General features: G+C 39.5%; 2 protein-coding genes across 2 annotated transcripts in view; one reads left to right on the top strand and one right to left on the bottom strand.

The window, feature by feature from the left end:
* Positions 1 to 12,759, bottom strand: part of Znf277 (zinc finger protein 277) — an 85,367-nt gene extending 72,608 nt beyond the window's left edge. Inside the window, exon 1 of the mRNA XM_090333046.1 lies at positions 12,597 to 12,759. Within this exon, the coding sequence (XP_090189172.1) occupies positions 12,597 to 12,681 (85 nt within the window). The 5' untranslated portion in view covers positions 12,682 to 12,759. The remainder of the gene's footprint in view (positions 1 to 12,596) is intronic.
* A 273-nt stretch (positions 12,760 to 13,032) lies between these two features.
* Positions 13,033 to 24,494, top strand: part of Dock4 (dedicator of cytokinesis 4) — a 440,321-nt gene continuing 428,859 nt past the window's right edge. Inside the window, exon 1 of the mRNA XM_090333045.1 lies at positions 13,033 to 13,325. Coding sequence (XP_090189171.1) covers positions 13,289 to 13,325 — 37 coding nt within the window. The 5' untranslated portion in view covers positions 13,033 to 13,288. The remainder of the gene's footprint in view (positions 13,326 to 24,494) is intronic.

The raw sequence follows: 24,494 nt of genomic DNA, 5'->3' as shown, positions 1-24,494 counted from the left end.
GGGGAGTCTTGATGAATGTGACTCTGAAGCAACAACTAGAAAAGCAATACAAAACTGAGTTTGTGCTTTGTTTTTGTTTGTTTGATACACTAAACAGACAAACTTTTAATTAGGTTATTATTTTTTTTAAGAGGAGGCTCAAGAAAGATATAACTGATACCACAGACCTATAAAGGATTATAAAGGAACTATATGGCAACAAATTGGATAACCTAGAAGAAAAAAATGGCCCATTTTCTAGATATATACACCTTACTAATTTCAAAAATAAAATGAATAGACCCAGAGCAAATAAGGAGACTGAACTATGAAAAATATTTTCTACTGAGAGAAAAAAAAGCCCAGGAGCCAGTGGTTTCACTGCTAGATCTTGTCTATTTGTAAACTCTCCCAAAAACTGAGGAAGAAGGAATACTTCCAAATTACCCTGACACTGAAGCTAGATAATATTACTACGAAAGAAGAAAATTTCAGGCCAGTATCCTTGATTAAAATATCTTTATCAAAATATTAGCAGATTGAATTTTAAAAAGCATCATTTACCACTCTATATATCACCTTCATAATAACAATAAAATATTAAACTAAAAAAGGATTATTCGTCAGGGCCAACTGGGATACAGGAATGGTCTGATATATATTTAATTCTGTAAATGTGATATCCCAAACTGAAAAACGTAAGATCATCTTAATTGATGCGCAAGAAACATTTGACAAAATTCAGCATCCTGTTATAACAAAAATGCTCAAAACATTAGATACAGAAAGAATAGAACATATTAAAACACTATATATAAGGTCATAGCTCAATACTGAATGAAAAGTTGAAAGCTTTGCTGTAAGATCAGGAAAAACATAAGGACGCCCACTCTACACATCCTTGTTCAGCACAGTACAGGAAGTCCTAACAGAGCAATTAGGTAAGAAAAAGAACTGCTTGCAGCCAGATTGGAAAAGAAGAAGGTAAACAGCCAGCTTTTAGACAATGATTTTATATATATATATATAATATTAGATAATACTAATAATACTAAAGACTCTATCAAAAAGACCCTGTTTGAACTACTAAACAAATTTAGTAAAGGCACAAAATCAAATAATCAATACTATTTCCATATACTTAAAACGTAATACCTGAAAAAGAAGTCAAGAACCTTCCTTGGCAGTAATAAACTTTGAACTTGGCCTCCTACTAAGCAATCTACCACTAAGCGATCTACCACTTGAGCCATACTCCTTGCCCTTTTGCTTTGTTATGTTTTTGAATAGGGTCTCATGTTTTTGCCTGGGCCAGCCTGGACAACAAACTTTCAACTATTAACTACATGTTGCTAGGATCACAAGCACACACAACCATCATCTTTATTGGCTGAGAAGGGGCCTTGCTAACTTTTTATCCTGATTGGGCTTCAAACTTCAGTCCTTTCAAACTCAGCCTCCCTGGGGGTGGGATTACAGGTGTGAGTCACTGTACCCAGCCAGGAAAAAAAAATAATGCATTTATAACAGCATCAAAACACTCTTAGAAATAAATTTAACCAAAGATGTAAAAGTTATATACTGAAAGTATAAAATATTGGTGAAAGAAAGACATTTAGAAATTAGGGCCCAGTAATAATCTCTGCTAATAATAATTTCTGCCTTGCTCAGTTTCATATCACTTTGACATTCCTTAGCATGTTCTACACTGTAATTGAGGTACTCACTTATTGACTTCTCATATCTTCTTTATAAGAGCTGTATGGCAAGGCCAAAGCATTTTTCACCTTTGGATTCTATAGTATCTAAATTGCATAAACTTGCACACTGTATATGCTTAACAAAAAGGTTTGAATGAATGAAGCCTATTTTCCATCAATAGCTCTTTCAAGGTGTAATGTTTACTACAGCTGGTAAGGAGAGGGGATGGGATGAGATAGGATGCTTCCTAATGTCCTATCTATACCATCTTGTAATGGAAGTCATCTCTGGCAGTGGTTCTTAGTGATACATCTTCATATATCGAATTAATTCCTGAAAAAAATACTTAAGACTCTTTTTCCTTTTTATGTGTCTAAAGACATGCAGAATGTGGGCCCCCTAGTTCTAAACCTAACTCTTCTTTCTTTTACTGATAATTGAAACAACATTGATATAAATAACTCATTTAAATACCAGGAATTCCTGACCAGAACAAATAACTTCTTCAAAATCAGTTTTGGAAGTAGAAGTGGATCCAACCTCAGGTCTTCTGATTCTTATCCAGTGAGCTTTTTATAAAACCATGTTTTCTATGTTCACTACTGCTGGAAAAATAACTGAGTGAGTATCCTAGGCGGTTATTAGCAACACTTCCTCTCACCAGTGGCTGTATCCTTGAAAAGCTTTCAAAAGTCATTCATAACAGGTTTGTAAGAAATTATAATGGGCTTTCCTGGTGACTCACTCTCTCACCTACCTTTTTTTCCTTTTTCCTCATTCACTTGAAGAAATTAGCTATATGGTGCTTTAGAAAAGCACAACAGCGCCTGGTATTAATTGCTTTATAATGGTAATTATGATTAGCTCTGTACAAGATATTATCTTTTCTAACTGGCTATTATTGGTGAATAGCAGCTTGTTATAAACAGAAGACTATTAAATAAAATTCTGAGGTATTTACTGGTTAAAAAAAAAGTCTATGAGCCGGGTGGCTCATGCCTGTAATCCTAACTATCCAGGAGGCTGAGATCGAAGTTTGAAGCCAGCAGGGCTGAAAAGTCCCAGTGGGACTCTTATCACCAATGAATCACCAGAAAACCAGAAGCAGTGCTATGGATCTAAGTGGTAGAGCACTAGCCATGAGCAAAAGAACTCTGGCCTGAGTTTAAACCCCTAAGACTGAAGAAAAACAAAAACAAAAACTATGAATTTGGATAAAAAACACTTTGGGGTGGGAGGCAGGGCCTCTCTGTCTGTGAAGAAACTCATCTTTCATTTAAGAAAAAAGAGGAGGGCCGGGAGGGTAGCCTAGTGGTAGAGTGCTTATCTAGCATGCAGGAAGCCCTAGGTTCGATTCCTTTGTACCATATATACAGAAAAAGCCAGAAGTGGCGTTGTGGCTCAAGTAGCAGAGCATTAGCCTTAAGCAAAAAGTGTCTAAGGACAGTGCCCAGGCCCTGAGTTCAAGCCCCAGGACTAGCAAAAAAAAAAAAAAAAAAAAAAAAAGAGGAAAGGAGGATAGTATTAAAGAGATGGAATACAAATTTCTTCTTCAACAAGTGAACACATAAAAACTTCATTATTTGCCGCCGTTCCTCAGTCAGACAATATAGAAAATATCAGATTCAAATGCTTCCACTCCTATCAAGTACATTATGGAAATTAAAAATTTAATGGTAGCTTTTTCTTCAAGAAGTGTGTGTGTGTAGGAATGGGGTTAGGGTGTGGGCCACAGCTCTGGCACAGAGATCAGTCTGCTGCTTCTATTAAACTCTGGTAACATAGGAATGCTGAACCCTGCCAACAACCTTGAAATTTCAGCATAGAAAATGACATGGATTCTTCTTCATTTGTACACAGCACAGAGCTGGCCCACAGTCACCACTGCAGACCAAATGCCATTAGGGCAATAATGTCCCTAAGGATGAAATCAAAAGGTATATGTGACAAATCTTTGGCTTCAGGGATTGATACACATAATCAGAGCCTTTTCTGGATTATAAGTCAGACATGTCCTGCTCTAATGGTTTTTTGATTAGTCTGGAATTATTGTAAAGTTATATTTAGGTGTTGGGGTGGGTAAACTCAGAGGCCAAGTAATTCCTAGCATGCAAGAGCTCCTTTCAAATTGCACAACAAGAAGAAAATACAGAGTTATATCCAGGCTTGTAGTAATGCAGCAGCAGCAGCAGCAGCAATCATGATATTAGACACAAGAGCACTTTATTCCCAGTAGTACCATAAATAAATTAGGCAAGGAAAGAGCAAACTTCTCAAGCTTTAATGGAAGCTTTTCCTTAAGACGCATAGGGGAAAAGTGTGGGGAACTCAAGTACTGGTAGAAAGCGATCAATCTGCAGCAAGTTAGTAAGAACTAGGACCTTCTACTGGATTGCTGGAACAGTGAAGGGTAATTTCTTTAAACTAAATATGAGGATAGCATTTTAAAAGAAATATTTTCCTTATATCTTATTTTTCCCCCTCAGTTAATATATAGTCATTCTTTGGGGCCCTTATGGCACCATCCTGTACCTGGTTGAATTTTGTTCCTGCAATAAGAACAGGGAAGGAAACATTCCACTGTCAGCTAGGAGGAGGAAGAGACACTATTTTTGGTAGGATATGACCTACCATCAGGAATTATCTTGTTGACCCATGAAGGCATCCAATAATTATAAGATCAGATTTCCTCAAGATAAGTGTTTTCTTTTGGTGTTACTGGGGTTTGGACTCTGGGACAGTCTGCTAGCAGAAGCTCCACACTCTCAGCACTTTTAACTTTAGTGACTTTTCAGGTAGGGCCTAACCTTCTTTTGTGTAGGACTAACTTTAGATGGCAATCCTGTCTCCTTCTGCCTTCCAAGACTGTTGGATTGCAGGAATGGTTCACCACATACAACACTCACACAGATTTTAAATGATAATTCCTGTGTGTATGTGTGTGTATGTGCGTGTGTATGTTGGTACTGGGGCTTACATTCTTAGTTGGCTTTTTTGTTTACAGCTGAGACTTTACCACTTGAACAACAACTGTAGTCTGGCATTTTGCTGCTTATTTGTCTTTGGCCTTTTCTGCCTGGGCAGACTGAGAACCTTGGTTGTCAGATCTTAGCACTTTGAGTAGCTAGGATTACAAGAGTGAGTTGACTAGAACCCAGCTGACAATTTCTTAATTTCAGTTTCCATTTGTCCATTTTCAAAGCTTATGTTGGCACTCATCATTATTGTCTCTAATTACAGCCACTCAGCAGCATTATTCATCCCTTCAATTTTATTGTTTTATAATTTGCTGTGCTTTCATATATACTTACTATTTAGCCCAACAACAGTACAATTTTTCTGATGAAATTAAGGCTTAGAGAGGCTCCTGAGTTTACTCTGTTAATGAAAGAGACTCCAGAATCAAAATCCAGGTCTTCTACTAGATATGTAAGACCAGCTCTCAGGAGGTTGAGGCATGAAGGCAGGAAGTTCCAGGCCAGTTGGGCCAGACAGACAGTTCTACACTAACAAGGACAAACCGACCTCCCCCATCCCCAGCAACTCAGGTCTTTTAATTCCCAGTCTTTCTCTCATATTCTTTTTCTGAGAGAAAGGCCAACAGTATTATACATGCTATTACTTAATACATTTTCCACTTGTCAATTATTAATTTTTCCTATTAGTGCTAATGAAAACAGATTAACAAAAGTCCTGTTTAGTTCTACTAGACTAGTTGGCTACTTTGCAAATAAATGCCATTGGTCACTAAGACTGGCTGAGATGAAAACAGCGAGGTAGAATATAGATGAACCCATCACCACTTATGAAAAATGTTTCCTTGCTCACTTTTGGGTCAAGAATGCCAAAAGAACCCACTTGTTTCAGCAAGAGTTGGCAAGTCTACACATGTTGTTAGCGAAAGGCCAATTCGTTCAGTGTCTGATGTATTTATCAAATCATTCCTTGTAACACTGAACCCTAATTTGGTGGTAACATTCATCAAGAACAGGTAAGGCAAACATTTACATATTCAGTTTTTGGACATGGCAATCAATGCACACACTGCCTGTTGGTATGTATCCATGATGGTTTACATTTAGACATAAGATTTCTATTAGTTGAATTTCATAAACATAGATAGTATATGTGTGAGTTGTAAATAACAGTATTCTTTTGCATAACTGGTAGATCTATGTCAATATACTAAGAAATGTACGTAAATTGAGTGTCTCCCACTGTAAGTACCCACCAAACCCTTTAACAGAAACCTGACTTTGAAGTCAAAAAGACAAGTCAAAAACATTACCCCTATCACCTCTAACACAGATGCCTAAGAGGTACAAATATTGATACTGAAATAACAGCCTTCCTTCATTAAATACAGGCTACCATGCCTATCATCTTAGTGGCTTGTTTCAACATGCTAGCAAGACAGATAGGTTGCTCTTATTACAGATTAGACATTGAGGTTTATTTGGTAGCTGGACTGTGGGTGGTAAATCAACAGCATTTCATTGTAATGTGGCCTGACTTCAAAATCTTTTCAATGTACTATACTGTCCTGCTATTCTAATGTTAGTTTTAGGAGACATTTGTGTTTAAGAAAGTCTATTTCACACCTAAAACTAATGGAATTCAGCTATTAGGACAAATCATAATAATAGCAAAAGGAATAAAGGCCCTCTTTCAGTCACTGGGAGAATTTGTGTAAAACACTTGGCCCCAGTTTCCTTATTCATAAATAAAAATAGCATTAATATCAGTATGTACATCTGAAGTGGTGTGAAGATGAAATGACACAAGACACGTAGAATTTGAAGCAATTATTGGCCACAGTTGGTGGTCAAGAAAAATGTTAGTTATCATGAGCTCTGTTGTTATTATAGTATCATGTTTAAATAAGTCCTCTTTTAATATTTTGTCTTGTGAAAAGAACGTTCTATAGATGGTCCCTTCCAAACCTTATACCAAGAAAAGACAAGACTAGGTTTCTTTAATTTTTCTTTTATGATGCCTGTTGCCCCATGCCTTGCAAGGCCCTCCAAGTATACAAGGCTATTTGGCCCTCTTGAGAACGCGCTGTGTTAGTCAATGTGTGGGACAGTGGGAAGCTAGGTGTGATGAGATAGGTTGCGTGGGGTAGGAAAGGATACAGGAGGTACTATAGGGCCTTCAGAGTACACACTTGCAATACTAGTACTTCACACAGAACCAGCAGACAGCTTGCAAATTACAGGAAACCGCCGGCAACATTAGATACTTATTACCACCGACACATTCCTAAGCTTACCCTGAGTAACAACACAATTTAGATTGCTTCTTAAGTGAATGCAGCTATAGAGAGCAGGCAGTTTTATAGTTCAATTATGCATATCTTTATACCCAAAGCAATGTATGGAGGACCAATTTTGTAACAGGAAATGCTCCTGGCTTTATAAATATATAATTCAATAAATTCTATAACGTGAGTATTAGATATTTTCACTAATGTGGAAATACACAGAATAAATCTATGTTAAAATATCAGAGTTAAAATGTAAACATAGCTACTAAGGAGACTGAGATCTAAGAATCATGCGAAGCTCAGGAATAGTACCAAGGCTCTAAGCTCATGCCCCAGCACATAGAGATAGTTATCTTTACTGTTGTGTTAAGTATAGATTATACTTAATGCTGGCCTGCAGAAATACAATGACAGCCGTAGATATTGATGATGGAAGACAGAGTTTAAAGTCCATGAGATTGGTCAACTGTTTATGGGTTCTAGGTTATAAGGGTTACATAAATATTATTCTTTAAAAATTTTTAATCATTATCTAACAACATTAAAACACCAGTTAAATAATACTGAAAAACTATGTAAAATGTGAACTATGATTAGCTCTGACTTAATATCATCTTTCTGGTATTTTGCATTTCCAGTTAGCATGAATATTTTCCATAAGCATAAAACACCTACTCATTTATCTGGTTTCCATCCTTCTGTTTAAAATAGCTACCATTTTAAATATTTTGAGTATGTTTCAAATAGATTCTAAGGATTAATTGTCATACAGTTTCTTACCTGCAACTCTGACAAATGCTGAGTTACAAAAAGCAAAATAAGAAAGGAGAGTAATTGAAGATGAAGTTGGAAAAGTACATTCATTAAATGTCACCCAGTGAAATTGGACCTAGGTACACATGGAGTTATGGTGAGGATTCCAAGTAGAGACATACTTGTTTTAGGATGCAGATGAAAAGAAAAAAAATTAGGAACCAGAGAGATCAATGAGAAGGTTCTGCAATTTTATAGTACTTAGGTCAAACATTTATTAAACATTGACAATGTACCAGGAACAGGACATGAAAAAATATGACAAGATTTTGGTGCTCAAGCACATAACCTAGAGCTGGGAGACAGAGGTGATTCAGAAGTGATAGTGAGGAGTAGATGTAGAATTAGTGGCTATAAAGACCAAGAGAAGGGCGAGATTCAAATGATATTTCAGGCATAGAAAAATAAGGCATGGTAACTGATCAAATTCAGACCTGAGGGCAAGAGAGGAAACAAACATAGTTCTTGGGTTTCTAGATTAGTTGTGTTAATATTCATTGAACTAATACTCTCCCCTATATCTTTCAGAGATAAGGTCTCCATAAGACAAACATAAAACATTGCTGTGATCACCATCTCCTCCTGGACATTCCTTAGAAGGGGAAAAAAGTGGACTTTGCCATAATGTTACAATATGGGCATAAAATGGCATATTAGTACTGGAAGAAATCACCCCAGTCACAAGATCCTCTTAAAAGTATAATCATTACTGAAATACAGATGTGTTATCATACTGACTTATTTTTTGTTGTGGTTAGTGGGGCTTTGAAATCTGGGCCAGGGCACTGTCCCTAAGCTCTTCAGCTCAAGGCTACCACCCTATCCCTGGAGCCAAAGCCCCACTTCCCCTTTTCCAGAGATAAATTGGAGATAAGGTTTTTAGTGCCTGGGCTGACTGAGAATGGAGATCCTCAGATCTCAGCCTCCTGAGTAGCTAGGATGACAGGTGAGCCACCACACCAGGCTATCATATACTGACTTCTAACTAGTTTCTGTTCAAAGCACTGGGGCTGAAGATTTGGCCTAAATCTAATCAATTGGTGGATCTTCCTGGAGAGAAGAGGGCCTACAGAAGTCTGGTAACTCAGTGATGTTAGTGAAGGGGTTGTATCTGCCAGTGTACAACTGAGTGACTCCTTCCCACAGAGCGTTTGTAGAACTGCAAGGGTTTCTATTAAAAAGTTCCTCAGGCCCTTTCGTCCCACGACACTAAACACATAAACTGACATTTTAATTAGAGCTGGAAAGAAACTTCTTAAAAGAGGCAGTTTTCAAGAAATTAAAAAGGAGCATGGCTTTCAAACACCAAGACATATTTGACACCTGAAATGGATGCTTAACAAAAGTATTAAAGTTCTAATATCATTATTTCCACTTAAAGTATATCACAATTTACTATCCTTAAAGGGAATTTTGATGAAGTCGTGGCATGATAACTTACTAAGGGAAGTCTTTATTTTAGTTTTTTTTTTTTTCTTTTTTGAGACAGGGTCTTACTACATAGCCCACTATGTAAGCCCAGGTTATCACTGCACTCCTGAATGCAGGGCTTATGCACTACCACACTCAACATTAAGGAACACTTTTAATGACAACTTTGTCTTACAAAAATGACATAAGCTGGGTGCAGGTGGGTCATGCCTTCAAATCTAGCTCCTTGAGAGGAAGAGACTGGGAGGATTATAGTTCAAAAAGTTTGTGAGATTCCATCTTAACTAATGGCAGGGTACAGTGGTATGAACCTGTCATCACAGTTCTCTGGGAGCTGAGATGAGGAGAATTGAGGCTCTAGGCAAGTCTGAAAAGATTGAGAGTTCCTATTTCAACATTAAAAACCTGGGCATTGTGTGTACCTATCACCCCAGCTACATCATGAAATATACACAGGAGTATTGGAGTTTAATCTTGGGCAAGTGAGGCCTCTTTTCAAAAATAACCAAAGCCAAAGGGCTGGAGATGTAACTTAGGGGTAGAGTGCCTGCCTAACAAGCACAAAGCCTTGAGTTCAAACCTAGTAATGCCCCAAACCCCAACAACTCATAAAAACACACACACACACACACACACATGCAACATAAAAATCAACAACTAAGCTTTCACATTGGCTGCTACAAGTTAATCGGTTACTGGGCAGTTCTGAACCATGATGAGGGCATACTTTTTGAATTCAGGGGATTCAAGCTGTCCAGCTTCTTCCTTACAGATGGCAAACTACCACTTGAGCCACATGCCCATTTCAGCTTTGCACCCATTTAATGAAGATGAAATCTTTTGGATTTTTCTGCCTGGACCGATTTCAAACTGATTCTCCAGGTCTCAGCTTCCTGAGTAGTGAGAAGTTCAGACATGAGCCACTTGGGCCTAGCTGAGACATTTTTTTTGTTTTATAGATAGTGCACATTCACTGTTTCTCAAAACTTTTAATGAAAACAAATCTAAACCTTTAGCACACAGCGAAGATGTGCATGTGTTTTTTATTTTATTTATTTATTTTTGCCAGTCTTGGGCTTGAGCTCAGGGCCTGAGCACTGTCCTTGGGCTTTCCCAAGGCAAGAGCTCTACCACCTGAGCCTCAGCACAACTTCAGGCTCAGTTTTGTCATCTAATCCAGTTCAATTGTTATTTAAACATGGGTTGTAAATTAATGATTTCATCATGATTGGTGATGATAACTTAGAAAAAAATCCTTGGGTATTACCAGTGAGGAATTTGGCATCTATCAAATTGTAAACATGCACAGCCTTTGACCCAGGAAATATTCAAGAAATAGACACTCAGACATTTACTGTCACATTGCTGAAAAAACAAAGCCACACTGTATATCCAAAGCGTAGAATATTGATGGCTCAAAGCCACTCTGTATATTTGTTAAACAGAACTTCCAAATCATGGAATAATGATGGCTATAATTCTCTTATCAAGTAAAACAATGAATATGCTGCTATGGAAGATACGGCATCAAAAAGAGAAAGAGAACAGTTATAGATTTTTGGATTTACCAGAATCGATAATCAAAATATCTAAAAAAAAGTCAAACCCACACAGATATGTGGTCATATGGGATTTCAGAAAAAAAAATTCAAGTTATTACTACTTACAACTCTGAAAGTGAGACTATGTGGAACTTTAACTTTTTACTTTACTCCAGATGAAATGTGTGAAATGTTTAAAATGAAAATGTTCATAGGTGGTGATTTCAAAATGCTTTGTGCTTCTGAGAAGCATATTCAAATTTCTGTTTTTATAAGTTGACTCATGGAATAAATTCACCACAGATTTTATAAACATTTTTTTTTTCTTGGCCAGTCCTGGGGACTGAACTCAGGGCCTGAGCACTGTCCTTGGGCTTTCCTCAAGGCTCTACCAATTGAGCGACAGCCCCACTTCCAGCACTTTTTTTTTTTTTGGTCAGTATCTGGGTTTGAACTCAGGGTCTGAGCTACAGCACCACTTCCGGCTTTTCTATATATGTGGTAAGGAGGAACTGCAGCCAGGTCTTCGTGCATGCTAAGCATTAAGCTAAACTCCTAGGCTCTTTATAAATTTTTAACTTTTTTTGTGTCATACTAGGGCTGTCCTTTAGCTTTTTCACTCAAGGTTAACATTCTTACTACTAGAGCCATAGATTCACTTAGGGCTTTTTGGGGGTGGTTAATTGGAGATACGACTTTTCTACTTGGGCTGAAACCATAATTCTCAGATCTCAATGTGAAGCACTTGAACTGAACTGTAGCTGCACAACTTGAAGACTCCAGAAAACTGTAACATCCTCTTGTCACTAGATAAGAGTTTAATATAGGGCTAATCCAGTGATAACCCAATGGATGGACATAATTAAAAATGCAACTCAGAAATCTTTGGTAGAGATAGTAAGTTAATTTCTGAACTGGGAAGTTTCACTGATTGGGAAAAAAGAAACTTCACTTTTGTGCTGCTCAGATAAAAATCTTTACATTTGATTATTCCTGGTATGAATGTATTGCAAATATTTTGTGAAGGCAAAAAACAAAAGGGGGAGACTCAACAAGGTCTGAACATTATATTTAAATTCCAGATCATATTCATCAGAGAAAGAGAATTTGTCATGCTAAATTGTTTATCAAGGCAAAGGGAGTTGGGCACAGGAAAAACTAAAAAGAACTCTCACAGGTAATCAGTCACCTGCGGCTTTCAAAGTTTGATTCTGGTTCCCACAGTGGATCCGAGGCCAAGTCAATGATAAACAAAAACTTTGATGATGATGATCAGACGCTCCCTGAAGCCAGGTGTAACCAATCAATACTTTTTCTGCACGAGCCCCAGGCGTGAGAAGATCTGCCAGGGTCCATATTCAATTCTGGAGCGCGCACTGGGCCACAGGGAGGTCGGGAGATGGACACCTACTTTCCTTTCCCCCTTTACAGATCACTCCAGTCAGCAACTGGAGAGTGTGTGTGTGCGACTGGAAATCTTCCCCAAAGAGACTAAATCCAACAAAATCCAGGCGGGGTGACCGGCGAGGGAAGAGCAGCAGCTGCTTCCAATGTGATCAAGGCACACGCGCGCGCGCACCTGACCCGACCCACACGCCCAGGGCCGCGAGTGCAAAGCCCCGACCGACCACAGAGAGAAGACCGACGCCCGACGGGGGCGGGGGCTTCCCTGGGGAGTAGGAAGCGCCAGTCGACACGCCTTCTCCGCCCTCTCCTGACCGGTCCAGCCAAGTGGCTATCGGTGGCCCCACCCCGTCCCAGTGGTCCCGCCCGCAGTCCCCTCAGATCTGACCCGATGTGAGCTGCCTTCGGGTCCAACAGAGCCAAGATCAACCATTCCCCCACTTGAGGAGCACCGTACTCACCTTCATCCCCGACTCTGCAGCCGATCCTACAATCCTCGTGTTCCTCAGGTCCCGCGGCAGACCCCGGAGTCTTGGAAGCAGCCATTACTTGACTTAGCCGAAAAGGGCGGGCCGAGCGGAGGAGCTGCACCAATAGAAAAAGGGACTGCGGACACTCGCTTCCAACTACTCGGGGTTTCCTCCCCGCCTACGCCGCGCCGTCCCTCTCTTGACCAATAAGATGTGACGAACGGAAACCTTATCCCCGCCCTCCTAAGTGGCGACGGCCACGCCCCCTTCCCCGGAACCGAGAGAAAGCCCAAGAACTACAATTCCCAGCATGCTGTTGGGGGCTCGGTGAAGGCAGCTTTGGAAGAGCTACTGACGGGCGGGGGTGCGCCCGAGAGTGCCCCGGCGTGTTCGCTTAGTTCAGTGAATCAGAACAATGACTGCGCCGCCGGGGCTACGAGAGCGCGTCGGAGGACTGTGAGCCGCGGCCGCCGGGTGAGCGGCGAGCGGCGCAGCCTCGGCGGTGAGGTGTCAACGCCGACTCGGGATCTTCGAGCGCAGACCTTGCCCAGCGCCCGCAGCCCCCGCGGGAGCCACGGAGCTTCGGCGCTGCCGCAGTCGCTACTCAGTCGCCGTGCATTGTTGTGAGGTGGTCGAGGGGCGCAGGGATTACAAAGCCTGGATACCCGGGATCCTCCTTAGCCATGTGGATACCTACGGAGCACGAGAAATACGGCGTGGGTGAGTCTTCGCGGGCGAACTTTTGGATTCCGCGGTGGCCGGAGTGGGTGCGCATTTCTCGTCCTGGCTCCCTGCGCCCCTTCTTGGCATTTCCCGGCTGGGGATGCCTAATCCTGATCGTCGCACAGTGGGTCTGGGGGTCCTCGCAGAGCTGGCACCCGCCGAGGGGTGCGCGCTGGGGGTGTGTGTGGGGAGGGATCTTGTTTCCCCCCCACCCCTACCCCACCCCAGCCCCGGGTTCCCGCGCGCCTTGAACCGGTTCCCGCAGCTCCGGGACGGGAAGCGCGCGGCCGGTCCGCCCCGCTCCGGGCTGCTCAGCTGGAGGAGTTTGGAGTGGTGGCTCAGAGTGTTGTGTGTTATGTGTCAAGTTGGAAGGGGGAGGCGAATGGGGATCCTCTCCTTGCATCCCCCCCCCCCCGCCTTCTTGCCCGAAGCGGAGAGGAGACAGTAATGCCAGGCTTTCTCAGGGTTGGTTTGGTGGCGAGGGACACAGCGATCTGGGGGTGGGCGAGGATCAGTCTTCCCTCCAAAACGGCTGGTAGCGAGACGCTCAGTCCCTCTGGCTGGGGTCAGCATTCCCGGAGTGAGGAATGTGACACCGTCCTGGCTCCCTCTGACCGGCCGGCGGAGCCTGCCTCCTCCCTGGCATCCCGGGTGTCTGGGGGGAGCTGGGGGGCGGGGGTACATTTCAACGACTCTCCGCTCTTCGATCTTGGGAGCGGAACCGATATTTCAGCAATGTTTTTGTTTTTACTTCTGATCGGGGTGGGGGAGATGAGCACACTGGTGGTCCTAGAGGCCGGCTGTAAAGTGATCATTGGGGAAGAGGGTGGGAAAGCCAAGGGCTTCCTTGCTGGAGACAGATTTTAGGGAAAGACTACCTTGGCACGGGGGCCGGGAGGAAAAGGAACCGGATAGCTCGCTGTTGTGTGCAAAGGTGAACAACAAAGGACATTAATGTTGACTGATGAATACAGGAGGCTCTCTTCCCTTCCCTCCGCCCTTCTCACGCGGATTACAGTTCCCGTTTTTGTTGTTTGATTTCAGCTGCGTTGCCCCTTGACAGTTACTCCTTTTAGGGTTGAGACTATTAAAAGAAGCCAGGCTCTCTGACAAGCCTGGAACCAACAAATGCGATTATTACCTTTCCGAAGATCTAACAAGAGAGAAAGCATTATAGATTTTACTGATAATTTTTATTTCCTATAATGCCCTGTCCTGTCCTACTGGTATACTTGTTTTTTTTATTGGAAACAGACCTAGTGATCATATCTGCTTATGTTCTCAATTCATTTTCCTGTGATTAAAAAAAAATATACAAAAACTGGAAAGCCTTTCTAGGGAGTGATAGTCACTGGGGATTTTTTGTTGTTGTTTTGTTTTTTCTTCTTTCTTTCAACTTCACTGGGGAATAGGACTTTGGAGTCCACTGAAAGGATTCTATAGCACACACACACACACACACACACACACACACACACACACACACACACACACAGTCATTCTCCTATTACAGAGTCTTCTCCTATTTTACATGGGCTTCCTTGCTGGGTTGTGACTGGTTATCAAGACAATAGTTTGTTCTGGACCTTAGAGAAAGGTGTCCGGCTTTCTATCTTTTCAAAGTGGAAGGAGATCCGTTGCCTAACACTCTTATTTTGATAGGGGAGGAAAAGAGTAACCCTTGCAAGGAAACCGACATTTCCTTGATCCAGCCGGAAAGGACTAGGGGGCATTGCCTCTAAACCTGACCTAAAACTCAGTGCAGAAAGCTCAGACCCACCCAGGCTCCTGTTGGAGTGCATCCCAGAGGTTGCTTTCTTCCAAGTGTTAAATTATACAGATTATGGATGGGATTTATTTTCTTCATTCCTTTATGTGCCAGGTCACAGCTGGGATGTTGGTATTGATTAGTTCTTCTCTTGCCTTTCTCTACAAGCTGTGGGCAGAGGCTTAAAAACCACTCTGGGATTTCCTGGAATGGCAAACCGCATATTATCAGTCAAATGTTTTGGGATGCATCTGACACCTCAGGTTGTGGATGGTTCTGATTCCATGCAGAGTAGGGGGAAGTAGAAGGGTGTGCAGATGTTGAAGGGGGGAGGGGTGGAAGGAAATGAGCGTTGAGAGTAGAGAGGGTCTTCTGTCCCAAATTATTGCTGTCATTTGCATTTATGCAATATCACATATGCTGTATGCAGGAATGTTAATCATCTTTTATTATTAAATTTGGAGCATTTGGCTTGTGGATTGCTTAGTTGTTTTTTAGAATCCATCTGTTAGGCGTGTGTGGTGAAAATTTTGCTAGGATACTTATGTGTGGACTTTCATTTCTCACCATGGAGAGCACTATTTGTAGCTACTTATACTGCAAATTTTTAGTTTTATTTTTAAATCTTGGTTAGTCTGTCTGTTTCATTTAGTTGTTACAAGTATTAAGAAGGTATTCTATGGGGGAAAAAAAGGTATTCTATGGGGGCAGCTGTTCAAATGATATCAGGTATAGTAGTAATTCAGTTTTATGGTTTAAAACAAATCTTGGTAACTTAGAGTACCTGAAGTTTAACTGTATTTTGGCAGTGATGAACTCTTGTAGGTACCCTCTCTTAGAGATAGATTCTTCTTTGTAATCTATAATTAAATTGGAACCACATCTTATAAACATAAATAACATTACTTTAATTTTCTACTGTAAGAATGTGTCAGATGTAGAAATCGAATTCTGGTACTTGGGTGCTATTCCCTCCATTTCACTGGTGAATCTTCTTTTATTTTAAAACAACACAAGCTAGTGTCCTAAAGAGAATGCGCTGGGGCTATAAGTGCCTAAGGGAATGTTAGTCATTAGTTCCTAGGGTTGGGAACCTGGCCTGTGGCTTGTACTCAATGCCTCTGGCTCTCTAGCTTTCTTGCTCTTGGCTGGGGCTCTAACACTTGAGCCACACCACCTCTGGCTTTGTGCTAGTTTGTTGAGATAAGAGTCTCCAGGATGTGTCTGTCTTGGCTGAACAGGAACCTCAAATCTCACAGCCTCTTCAGCAGCTAGGATTATAGGGCGAAACGCCAGTGCCTGGTGGGCTGGAATCTTGCATTTTAAAGAACATGTTAGTGTTGAGGATATAGCCCAGTTTTAGTAGAACACTTGCCTAGCAAGTGTTAGGACCTGAATTCTATCCACAACACTGAAAAACAAGTATATAACAAAGCACAATGTTAGTATTTATCTTAGGCAATTCTAATTAGCTCCTATTTCTAGTCTAGACATTGTGTGACTTAGCCAAGTCATTTAACCTTTCTGAGTCCTAGCTTTTGAGTCAAGTGCTATTCAAAGCCCCCCCCCACCAAACATCTCCATTGTATTGTCTCTGTTGTACTGTAAAAAAGAGATGTGTTTGTCTTGAGGAGGCTATGATAGTTGCTCACTTTGCCAATCTGTGTGCCTTGCTTTTTCCAGGAGAAGCTCTATGGAAGTGACTGAAGACTTCTTAATCTTCTCACACATGGATTCTTGCTCATAATGATCTTGCCTGTCCTCATCTGTTATGCCTTGCCCCCTTTCAAAGTGATAGCAGTGGTTCACAGAAAATGTGAAAGCCATTGCAGATCTATGTATGCTCATTTGTCTTGCAATCTCAGATGAGATCGTCAGTTTTCCTGAGCTGCAAGCTGGCCCTTGAAACCCTAGACTGATGTTTTAACAAAGTGAGAGCCTGGTGAAGCCTGGAAAGAGAATGCAAAGACTTCTGAGTCTTAGAACAAACTGACCTGAGTCCTCACAAACATTCCTGTCCTGAATTTCTCTGAAAGTAGTAATTGTAATTCATCTGAAGGGGAATCACACCCCCCTTTTTTTTTTTTTTTTTTAAATTTTTTTCTCCTTAAACCTCTTCCACATTAGGGAAAGAGAAGCCTTTGTCCTTTTTGTTGTTCAGGATCCTTACATGTCATTTTTCCTCAGTGCTTTAGTGGTAGCTTGTATGGGTGAGAATCAGGACAGTATCTGTCTTACCTTTACTCTTGGGTTTTGGTCAGTTTTATATCTGTTTCCTAAAGTGTCTCCTATGTGATTCCATGTTGTATTTAGATAACACATAGAGCTAAATAATGATGAGCTGCTTAGAATTGTTGGTGACATTTAGAGCCAACACAAGACTTTAAACTTAAAGTGGGAAGAAAAGAGGCATGAGCTACACTCAGCATCCAAGGGCTATGCAGATGGCAAGGAGGCAGTGAATGTTTTGATTCCATCTCCTGTGGGAATAATCTTTGCAAGTGTTTCCCTCCTCTGGTCATTCTCCTAAGTGATCATTCTTTCATGAGCTCCCAATAGTAAAAGAGTGATTGTTCTCGGGACTGTTTCCCACACAGTGATTATAAAATTTCAAGAAACGTCATTTTGCTTGTCAGTAGCTATACTTATTATCAAGGGGAAAAAAACCTTCAGAATTATCTTCAGTATAGTATGCTGAAGTTTCTAGCGTGATGATTTCGTGCTGTAAGCGCACAAGTATCAGAAAAGTACTTAGCTTAAACAAAATCCAACCAAAATTTTGGTAAGAATATTAGTACAGTGTTTCATGTTCTACTAATGGTATAGTAATTTCCACTTATGAATACGAAACAATCCCATAGTAGTTTTTAATCTTGCTAGATTATTTCTTCTAAATGAAATACACATAATTTCCTGACAGTTTATAGCAACATTCTAGCATGACTCCACATATTCTCTTGAAACCATGTTTGTCCATGCTCTCTAATGTTGAACTCTTTTTCATTAAAAATGCTGCTTGTCTTATTAATTGTCTGCTTAATTGTCCTGACTCATAGTTTGAAAAACACTCTTCTAAGTGCCACATGTTTGACACTGGTAGAATTAGAATTCTTAAGCCTTAAGTTTCTTTTGAGTTCTTTTTCTTGATGTTTGGCAAAGAGTGGATTTTTAAAAAAAGTCATATATTTGTATTTATTTGGACTTAGGAGAATCTGCTTTGTACAATATTTGTCATTAAAGGTGAAATAAATATTTAGAACCACCACATACATTGCACAAGTTCATGTGTGTTCCTACTAGGATCCTCTCTCAAGGATTGGGATCAGCTACATAATGACAAGTTTGGGACTCTTCTGTATAATTTCCCTTGACAATATTTTCTGGCCCTAAAAATGAATAAGATGGGAAGTAGCAAGAGGTAGGGGGCGGGGGGAGGGGGGAGTTGGTCTGTAATGAGGGTGGAAGAGGATGGATGGTCTAAATGGATTGTTAAGGATGAAATTAAAACAGTGAAACCTTTTAAAATTCATTAAGAAAGAAAGGGTGTAAGGGAGAGAGTGATAGATAGGGATATTGGAATACATAGTATCCATGTATGGAAATGTCAGGATGAAATTCCTCATATAGGTAATCTGTCTTTTTTTTTTTTTTAACACTGATTCCAGGGATTTAACTCAGGGTCCCCTTTATAAAAACGAACTTTGTTGCTCATGGCTGGTACTCTACCACTTGAACCATGCCGTTAGTCCATTAATTGATTAGTTGGAGAGGCAATCTTGCAGACTTTTCACTCTTCTGGCATCAAACCTTGATCCTCAGAAGTCTCAGCCTCTTGAGTAGCTGGATTACAGGTGTAAGCCATTGATACCTGACCTGTAACTTGTTTTCTTAATGAAAGAATGAATATGCTTGTTTGGTTAGAAAATGTAAGAGTTTTAAGTCCTGGGACTGGCCTGTATATATATATATATATATATATATATATATATATATATATACATATATATATATATATAGAGAGAGAGAGAGAGAGAGAGAGAGACACTTTATTAATTAAACAAAAAACTCTAAAAGTGCATTAATGCCTATTAGTAATACTGGTGCCATAAAATCAATATGATTATACTGGATATTGTCCTGAGCCTCTTGGAAATGTCATTTTATATATAACTTATATATTGTAACTGTATAATATAAGATACCTGCACATGTTATATTATCAAATAATATCTGTGGAGCACTTAATATATGCCAAGCACACATCTAAGAACTTGTATTGTATTGCCATTTGGTCTTCAGGTCACTTCCATGTGGGAAGATTGAACATTCCACCCTTATTACACAGGGAACTGAGTCATTGGAAGGCTTAGGTAACTTGTCTGAAGTCACACAGAAAGTGATTAGATACTAAGAAGTCTTGCCTGAAGTCTGCTCTCTGAGCCACTTCATTGCATTGTTTGTTGTGATAGTCATTAGTATTGGTCATCCCATTTCTTTTTGACAAAATGAATGAGAGTAAAAAAACACTTTCTGTGTAGAAAACTTCCCTTGTTTCCTGAAATAAGATAAATGAACCCAAGATACTTTAATCAGTTTTTTTGTTTATGAACATATCAGAGTATCATACAATAGAATGTTCCATAAATATTTCTATACTATCCTACTATAGAATGACAACAAAAATTAATGTAAATAAGTACATATAATTTGTAGCATAAAGTGATGCTATCATCAACATACAAATGAGTTGTCCTTTGATTAGAACATTATCAGAAAATTCTCATTGTTTTTGTTGGAAATATGACCAGGATCAAACTTTAAATATACATATTTTTGCTTATGAGGAAGAGAGGTGGCATAAAAGATTAAGTAAGGGTTGTCGTAGTGATAGGTGAGAGTTGAAGTTTATTCATTATAATCCCAGCACTGGAGTGATGAATGTCTGAGGATGCTGAAACCGTAGGAGGGTTTAAGGACAGACTTATTAAAAAAAACAATTATATGGATGGATTTGAAATATATTTAAGAATTTAAAGCAAGAGGGCTTTGTAATTGCATGCAAGAGTTGGAAGAAACATTTGGGGTGTTGTCCTAGTGAGCTCAGGCTACACAAGAGAAATATCATATACTGGGTAGTTTAAGCAGCAGAAATATGTTTCACAGTGCAGGCTAGTTGACTTCTTGGTCGGCAGATAGACATCTTCTTGTGTCTTGGGACATCTCCCATGTGTCTTTTCATAATGATATTAATCTATCAAGAAAGGTTGACCCTTTATAACACCCAGTGAATGCAGATGTCATTCATTTAGCAAATGAGAATTTTATTTCTCAGGTGAAACAGGGTTATGGGACGAGATTCAGCATTTGTTTGGTTTCCTTGACTTTGGGATAGGTGGTAACATGTAGAGGAAAGTGGGTCTGAGGGAGAAGAAAGAAGTTCTGAGCTGAGAAACCCGGATTCCTTTGATTTTTTTTCTTACTTTCTTTTTAAAATCTTATTGTTATTATAAAAGTGATGGACAGAGGGTTTGATTAAAAAAGTGATGGACAGAGGGGTTGCACTTGACAAGTCAAGTAAAGAGTACATTTCTTTTTGGGCAGTGTCACCCCTTCCCTTGCTTTCTCCTAGGATTCATTTGGTTTATGTGTGGTGACTGAAACAAGGGCCCTGAATGAGACTTTGTTGTTTGTCCCAGATTATGTATTCAGCCTATGCTTCCCAAATTTTAAAGCAACAGAGTCCAAATTTCCAGAGGAGTCATCTTAAAACACTTTATTAATATGGTACAGAAGACTCTAAAGAAATGCACCAGCTGTCCATGTAGAGTCAGCCCTAAACAAAATTTTATGTCTCTTCTTGGTTCCCACTAGTGTATTGCTTGATAAAAGTGTCAGTAATTTATATTTTTGTGACAGTTTTCTCTCAAATATTTCATGCTAGATCATACACGTTTGTGATATTTCCTGAGGATGTTGTAAAGCAGAATGCACAAACAGTATTTTTTATTTTATTTTAATATTTTTTATTTAATCTTTTTTATTGTAACTAATAGAGGGGTTATAGTTATGTTTGCCAGATAGTAGATGCATTACTTCACACACATTGATACCCCTTCTCATGTTTTTGTCCCCATTTCCTTCCCTTACCCCCTCCCCTCATCTTGTTTTCCCCCTTCCGTTTCCTATTTCAAATAAACAAATAAACGTACATACAGTATGCCAGATAACAAGGTCAGCTAGTGTAACAATATGAGAATAACTAAAGGGCAACATAAGACATGAGAAATAACATAGTACATTAAGAACAACAATCACACATTATAAAGCTCTTGTTTCCATATCCTGGAGGTCCTTTCTTTTAGCCTCATCTTATATGGCGTTATGTAACTAGGTTTTGAGCTATTGTAATCCTCTGCTAGGAGAGTCTAGGGTTTGTACTAATTATTACAAATGAGGGAAACCATTGAGCCTATGTTCCTTTGGGTCTGGCTTACTTCACTTAATAGGATTTTTTCCAAGTCTTTCCATTTCCTTACAAATGGGGCAATTTTCTGTCTGATGGCAGCATAGAATTCCATTGTGTTTAAATACTACATCGTGTTGATCTAATCATCTATTGAGGGGCATCTGGGTTGGTTCCATATCCTTGCTATGGTAAATAACAAACAGTATTTTTAAAAACAAAATTTATAATTTCTTAAATTGCATGTAAGTGCATGGAGACATTTAACAGAATGGGTACAGCTTAACTTTCAAAGAAAGAATTTTTTTTAAATGTATTGGCCTTTTTTTCTTTTGTATGTTGTAATATGTAACATGTCTTAGAATCACAAGGTCTAATACTGAAATCTTGTATGGTTTTTATTGTTTCATTTTGCTGGTACTGAGTTTTTTTGGTTGTTGTTTTGTTTTGTTGACTGTCTCCAGCTTGCTTGGCAGGTGTTCTATCACTTGAACCTTGTTTCTAGTCCAAGTTTTCAGAAATGGATGCTTGAACTTTTCTCCATGGGCTGGCTTTGAACTGTGATTCTCTGAATCTTAGTCTCCCTAATTGCTAGGATTACAAATGTCAGTCCTGGGTACCTGTCAAAATATAGAATTCTTAACATTATATTATTTCAATGTGAAACCAAGTGATTGCAAAAGAAGAATGGCTACAATAGTTAATAATGCATTATATATTCAAAATTTGCTAAATTTGCTAATTTGTATTATCTGAATCAGTTCAGATAATACATGTACATCAAAGCATCAGGTTGTATAACTTAAATATATATCATTTTTATTTGTCAACTGTGCCTCATAGAGCTGGGAAAGAAAACCAGTTGGCGGCTTCTCTCTGCTTTCTCTTATTAACTGTCTGACTTTTATTACTTGTGAGCATTGTGTGCTTGTGAGCATTGTAGAACAACCTTTTGCCCCTCACTTACCAGCTTAGTGGGCTTGGCAGTATATTGAACTTGGGGTGACTAAGATATTTATAACGCTTTTCTTTCCATCTTATCTTTTATTTTCATGGAAATATGACCACTTCCAGCATATTGAGAAAGAAAAGCTAGATGGGTAAGTAAATGGAAGAGAGTCTGCAAAAATGGATTGTAGTTTCATTAAAGTGAGTTTTTCTTTGGGGGGGTAAGAGAGTGACAGGTGACCATTTATACCTGCAATCCCTGCTACATAGGTAGTGAATGAAGGATGATTGTGGTCAGAAGCTGTCTTAGGTTTAAAAAGTAACAAAACAAAACAAAAAACAGACCCTATCTGAAAAAAGTAACTAGAGCAAAAGGATTGGAGATATAGCTCAGGTGGTAAAATGCCAAGTAGAGAATGAGAAGTCCTGATTTCAAACTCTAGTACCATGGTGGTGGTGGTGGTGTGTGTGGGAGTACTTCATAACAAAATTCTACTATTATTATTATTTTTGGTGGTTCACGGGGCTTGAACTTGGCTTAGGCGAGGTCCCTGAGCTCTTCAGTTCAAGGCTACCGCCCTACCCTAGAGCCAAATCCCACTTCCCATTTTCTAGAGGTTAATTGGAGATAAGAGTCTCAGGTTCTTTTGTGCCCAAGATGGCTTTGAACCTTGATCCTCAGATCTCAGCCTCCTGAGTAGATAGGATTACCACTGCATCTGGCTTATTATTATTATTATTATTATTATTATTATTACTATTGTTATTATACCCTCCATTGGTAATAGACAAGGAAGCAATGGAAATAAGAAATAATTTCATCTGAAGTGGCCCAGAACCTGAGTACATTGTTATGTGATGACTTACTATAAGTAACTTTGCTTAGTTAGCACTGTGCACATTTGTTAGCCTTTGAACAGTAGAAGTGGGATGGACCATACCTTTATCTTTAGATCTGTCCTTGCAAAACAGAGAGGTTCTAGACTCCCAGTTGCGTTAGTTAGTGATGCATCTCCATGGAGGGGGAAAGCAATAAATCTAGAAAGAGGTGCCTGGCATTTAGTAATGAACTGAAACATGCCTTTTTTTCCTCAGGTGGTGAGAAACAGAGGTGAGCATGATATTTACATAGGAGACTTTTGGAAACTATTAACCAGCGCATGTATATTTATTCTCCAAATCTATTCACACCTCCTGTGAATGTGCAGAGAGAGAAGGCGGAGGGGGAATGTGAACCATGCTGCATATAAAATAGAGATTCTTCCTGGTTGTCTTTGATAACCACTTGTCCCCGAAATCCTGGAACATTTTTGTAAATTAAGCAATTTATTGTCTGGCTTAATTAGCGTATTCATTAAGTATCAGACAAAAGATAGCTTCCTAAAATCTTTTTTTTTAAATCTTCTTAATCTTTAAGCAGAAATGTAACAATTTAGTTTATGTCCTTTTTTCTCCCTGCAAAATGCATTGATCCTATTTGTCTTTGGCAACCAGAATTAGACTGGTTGGGGCACTAGGAATGTATGTATGGAAAGCAAGTAAAAATAACTTGAGGTCCTAGACAAAAACCATCCTCCATTCTGAGAGAGGAAAGAGTCTGTTCTCTGTTTTCCTGAGGCAGTCAAAGATAGTGAGTCAAAGATAGTGAGGCAGTCAAGAATTTGTGAGCTTCCTAGATAATAGGGTCAGGGGTCAGCTAGACTTTTAAAGAAATAGGAAAATCCTGAATTAGCAGTTCTGTAACCAATGTACTGAGAAGAATCTCTGAAGTTTTCTGTAGAAGTCTAGATGAAAAGCACTAAGAAAGGTAGGAGGAATTGTACGTAAGTGCATGTTCAGCAAGTATTTGCTTCTTTGCAATTTTTTTTTTTAAAAGACAACTATGTATTGTACTCAAACGATTTCTTTTAATAGTTTTGTCAATACTTTGTGAACATTGATTTGGAAGACTGTCTTACCTATTTATGTTGTTGGCCTCAGGCAAATG

The sequence above is a fragment of the Megascapheus bottae genome, chromosome 5 (genome assembly GCF_031878675.1).
Source record: "Megascapheus bottae isolate mThoBot1 chromosome 5, mThoBot2.hap1, whole genome shotgun sequence".
Classification (NCBI taxonomy): Eukaryota; Metazoa; Chordata; class Mammalia; order Rodentia; family Geomyidae; genus Megascapheus; species Megascapheus bottae.
Note: the sequence above shows the minus strand (reverse complement) of the source record. Positions and strands in the feature narration are given on the sequence as shown.